Source organism: Capsicum annuum, unplaced genomic scaffold, assembly GCF_002878395.1.
Source record: "Capsicum annuum cultivar UCD-10X-F1 unplaced genomic scaffold, UCD10Xv1.1 ctg49908, whole genome shotgun sequence".
In the NCBI taxonomy this organism is placed as follows: Eukaryota; Viridiplantae; Streptophyta; class Magnoliopsida; order Solanales; family Solanaceae; genus Capsicum; species Capsicum annuum.
The window spans coordinates 1-4,632 of record NW_025857735.1 but is presented as its reverse complement, the minus strand read 5'-3'; the positions used below and the strand labels follow the sequence as shown (position 1 = coordinate 4,632).

General features: G+C 33.8%; 1 protein-coding gene across 1 annotated transcript; it reads left to right on the top strand.

Annotated features, from left to right (window-relative positions):
* Positions 1–449: 449 nt before the first annotated feature.
* On the top strand, positions 450–2,366 carry LOC124885389 (protein trichome birefringence-like 41; the record flags this gene model as incomplete). The annotated part of the gene is given in 3 exon segments (XM_047403932.1): positions 450–625; positions 1,096–1,254; positions 1,877–2,366. Coding segments are annotated over 3 exon segments (630 nt in total), but the record flags the coding sequence as incomplete, so codon positions are not given.
* Positions 2,367–4,632: the final 2,266 nt, after the last annotated feature.

The window sequence follows — 4,632 nt, the reverse complement described above, 5'->3', positions numbered from 1 at the left end:
ATATTTCAACATCAAAATTCTAAGTTTGTTATTTATGAACCACATGATGAATTTGCCTTACAGGCTATAGCTAGTCCCTCATGGATTAGATTATTTTTTGTGGAGATATAATTAGCAGTTAGGTTTGCTAGCTATTCGAGCTTTTACGGACCTTCAACTTTTACTTTGCTGGTGAACATGAATTAAAGATGAAAATAATAATAGATGGATAATGTTTTACCCCAAAATTAGGAATATCAAATACAAATTTAAATTAGTTGGTTCTTAAAGAGCGTAGGAGACTAAACGAGAGTTACAAAAAGAAATAATTGATAACATGACAAATTAGTAATAAACCTATCACAAGCTATAAAATCTCACCCTTTACATGATCTTTTGACTTCTTTTCTTTCTAGTCTTGCTCCAACTTAACCTCAAAACTTAATGTTATAGAATCTTACCCTTTCCAGGATTTTGGAGTGCAAGTGATGTTGGATAGAAGGGTGTATTTGGTAGATGTTGTGATGGAAAAAAGGGGCAGAATATTAAAACTAGACTCAATTATGGGTGGCAAATTATGGAAAGGAATTGACATGCTCATTTTCAACACTTGGCATTGGTGGAACCGTAGAGGAATCAGTCAACCGTTAGTCCACATGACTTTTTACATTACTAGTAATCGACTTATTTTCTTCACCGTTTCTTTTTTCTGTGTACCTGGATTTGATGCATTTGCGTCGAGTGTCTTTTGAAAACGATCACTCTACCTCTTCGAGGTCGTGGTAGTGGCGGAGCTACCTTTGCTCCAGGGGTATGGTTCATCCAAACTCCCTTCGATAAAAAATTATACTGTTTTTATATTATTTTTACATGATTAAAAATATTTCTTATACATATATAGTAGATGTTGAACCCCCTTTGACTAATTCGTATGTATACTTCTGAACTCCCTCAATGAAAATTCTGGCTCTACCACTGGGTCATGGTAAGGTTCGTGTTATTCTACCCTCTGAAGACCTTCCTTGTGGAATTCAGTGGTATGTTGTTGTTGTTGTTGGCTTATTAATTAACTTATCCAAAATTTCACAATATTTTCTTTTGTTGTTGATCTTGCAGATGGGATTATATTAAAGTAGGAGGCAAATACTACAAAGACATGGATCGTATGGTTGCTTTTGAGAGAGCATTGCTTACATGGGCTAAGTGGATCGAAACCAACATTGATCCTTCAAAACAATTAGTTTTCTTTCAAGGAGTTTCACCATCACATTACAAGTAAGAGTAACTAAAATAGAATTCACACCAATGTTCTAATTTGCTATGCGTAGGAAAGTTTGATAAATAGTCATTCTTGGATTGATAATTAAGTTTTAGTTAGTGTTCCAAAATTATTCCATGGTTAGCTACTTTTTAATATGAATATAGTATTTTGCCAAAACTACCCCTCAAATGATGAGTTTAAATGTTTTATCATTTTGAACTCCATGAATCGTTCTGATGTTTGAACTAATAAAGATCTCCATGAAACATTCATGAATTTTGAATTGACAAAGGTTTGAACTCCATAAATCGTTCATGGAGTTTGAAATTTCAAAAGAAGTTCGTGGAGTTGTTGCATATTTTAGATATCCAAGCAAACTTTTACCTATCCATAGGTGAAAAAAATTTGTACATTTTACGGGTTCAATTGAACTCATATTTTTAACACAAAGTACTAAATTGATCATTCTTGCCTTTTTTCAATACGTCTTCGTTCGTGCATTGAAACAATTCGCTAAGTTGATCAATCTCGGCCTTTTTTCTTAGGGTTACGTTATTCTTATCATATGCTATTTCGTCTTAATAAGTGGCTATTTCTCACTTATATCTCAATCGGTACCACGTGTTAAAACAACAGTGGTACCGATTGGGGTCAACCAGGCGTAAAATCATGCTCGGGTCAAACGCAGCCGCTAAGCGGATCGACGTATCCAGCAGGTCTACCACCAGCATTGACAGTGCAAAAAAATGTATTACAAACAATTCAAAAGCCAGTGACATTGCTTGATGTGACCAATCTTTCTTTATTACGTAAAGATGGGCATCCTTCAATTTATGGAATGAATGGAAAAAAAGGAATGGATTGCAGTCATTGGTGCCTAGCAGGAGTTCCTGATACTTGGAATGAATTACTATATAACCTTGTACTATGATTGCTATTTTGTACCTAGCTCATTATACTACGGTATTCAAACATATAGTGACAAACGTTTGTTAGAAAATTTCATGGTTGTATAGGTAATTCTTCAAACACTTGACTGATTTGTTTGAAACAATTATGGAACACACACAAAAATGAATTCATTATTTGGTAGGATCAATAATAATTACTAGACAAATTTTGAGTACATTGTCAGTGATGGATTCTATAGATCACTTCAAAACTAATGTACATGGTAAGAAGCACATGTAACGAGTACGTACTTTACAATGTGAACATTTATTTTACAGAAAATGAAATGATGTTCAGATTAATAAAAAACATGTGATTAATTATTTTTCATAGACATAATTATACTTAAAATCAGATATTTTTCAAAATGAAATGGCTAACTAGCATTAAATGATTTTAGAAAATATTTTGACTTTCGTAAATATTTATTTCACTTATTTATAATTCAAAAATTAAAGTTTGACCAATTAATTAAAGGAAAAAGCTAGACAAAATGTCCATTGAATTTAATTTCTTAATTAAAAAATAACAAACTAATCATTTCCTTCCTTAATGGCCATTCGGCCAAAGTTCTTTCCTGAATTAGTCATTCGACCGATATAATTTCCTTTAATTTGGCCATTTTGGTCTCCTCCTCCTTCTTCATCTTCTTCCTTCTTTTCCCCACCTTCTTCCTTCTTCTTATTCCATGTTCAATCATTAAAACTTATGTTTATAATGTATATGTATGTTAGGCCCAATATACATTGTGCCCCAGTAGTATAGTTAAGGACTCATACTTATGTTTACAACGTATTATATTAGAGATATACAGAGGATCAGATATTTTGGCAACATTCATTCAGATGAGTACAACTGTAATAACAAAAGTTTCTCGATTACTTCATCTTTCATTTTTTCTCTTTACTGTTCAGGTTTTCTCCATGGATCTAGGGCGACCTCGATGTCGTTGATGCTAACGTGGTATTAGAGCGGTGTATACGAATCCTCTTCTTCTTTGTTTTCTTTCGATAATACTCGTGGTGGACGTTTTGGCGTATGTGGATTTTGAACTCGATTTCAGATCTGTCTTGTCTTGTTTTCAAGACCTTTACTTCTTAGGATTAAGAAGAAGTCTGGTAATTTCGTTCTTAATCCTTGTAGAAATCTCAAATTGAACCAAACATCTAGGTCCGATTTATCATTCAAATACGGTATACTGTTTTGAGCTGGTTATTGACTGTTATTATGGTATTTCCACTGGTTATTGTAGTATTTTCTACTATTTGTTGTGATACCGCTGGTTCGTATTATCGTTGGTTCGTATTATTTCTGGTTTTATGGTGTTTCAACTGAATATTGTAGAAGGTATTTGTCGGTTCGTATTATTGCTGGTTTTGTGGTGTTTCAGCAGGATATTATAGTAGTTTTGAATATCTTTGACTGGTAGAAAATGCCTTCAGACTCATCGAAAGGGTTTACCCCATTTTAAATCGATTCGTTTCATCCCTTTTATGTTCACCCTCTTGACAGCCCCAGTAGTCAAATCATAGTTGTGTTTTTCTCTGGTAGTGGTTTTACCATTTGGAGAAGTAGCATGTTGACTTCCCTTCCAGCTAAAAATAAGCTGAGTACACTAGATGAGAGAACATCTGCTCCTTTCACCAATTCACCTTATTTTTCTTATTGGAAGAGATGCAATAATATAGTCAAAGCTTAGATCACAAACTCTATTTCTCGAGACATTGCCATCAGTGTCATATGCCTCAAAACTGCCAAAGAAATTTAAGAGAATCTGAATATTAGGTTTGGACAATCAAATGGATCTAAGTACATCCAAATTCAAAAGGAAATTAATTCTAATGCTCAGGGTTTTTCTAATATTGCCACATATTATACAAAATTTAAGAGCCTTTAGGATGAGTTACATTTTGCTTATGTTGGTCCAACTTGCACCTGTGGTGCTTTGTTTAAATTCAAAGAAGATCAACAACTCTTTCAATTCCTAAATAGATTGAATGATTCTTTTCCATAATAAAGAGTACCATTCTAATGATGTCTCCTCTTCCATTAGTTAACAAAGTGTACTCCCTATTGTTGCAAGATGAGAGTCAAAGGGAAACCCACTCCTCTACCCCCTAACTTCTCTGGTGATTCAGTTGCCTTTTCAGCCCCTTCTCCCTCCAACAATACTAGAGGAACACCTAAGTTTAATATCAATAATAACAGAAGTTTCTCTCAGTACAATAGAGATGGTTAATCCCAGCATAACAGAAATCCTTCTCTAAAATCCAATTCTGATCCTAACTTCAGAAAAGCCCAATTTACTGGTCAAAATTCTTCATCTTTGTTTTGCAATTATTGCAAAAGACATGAACATGCTATCAAAAAGTGTCATTGTAGACATCTAATTTCGTCCCTCCCCGATATCGTTTTTACCTATTTTTACTTTATCCTACCGT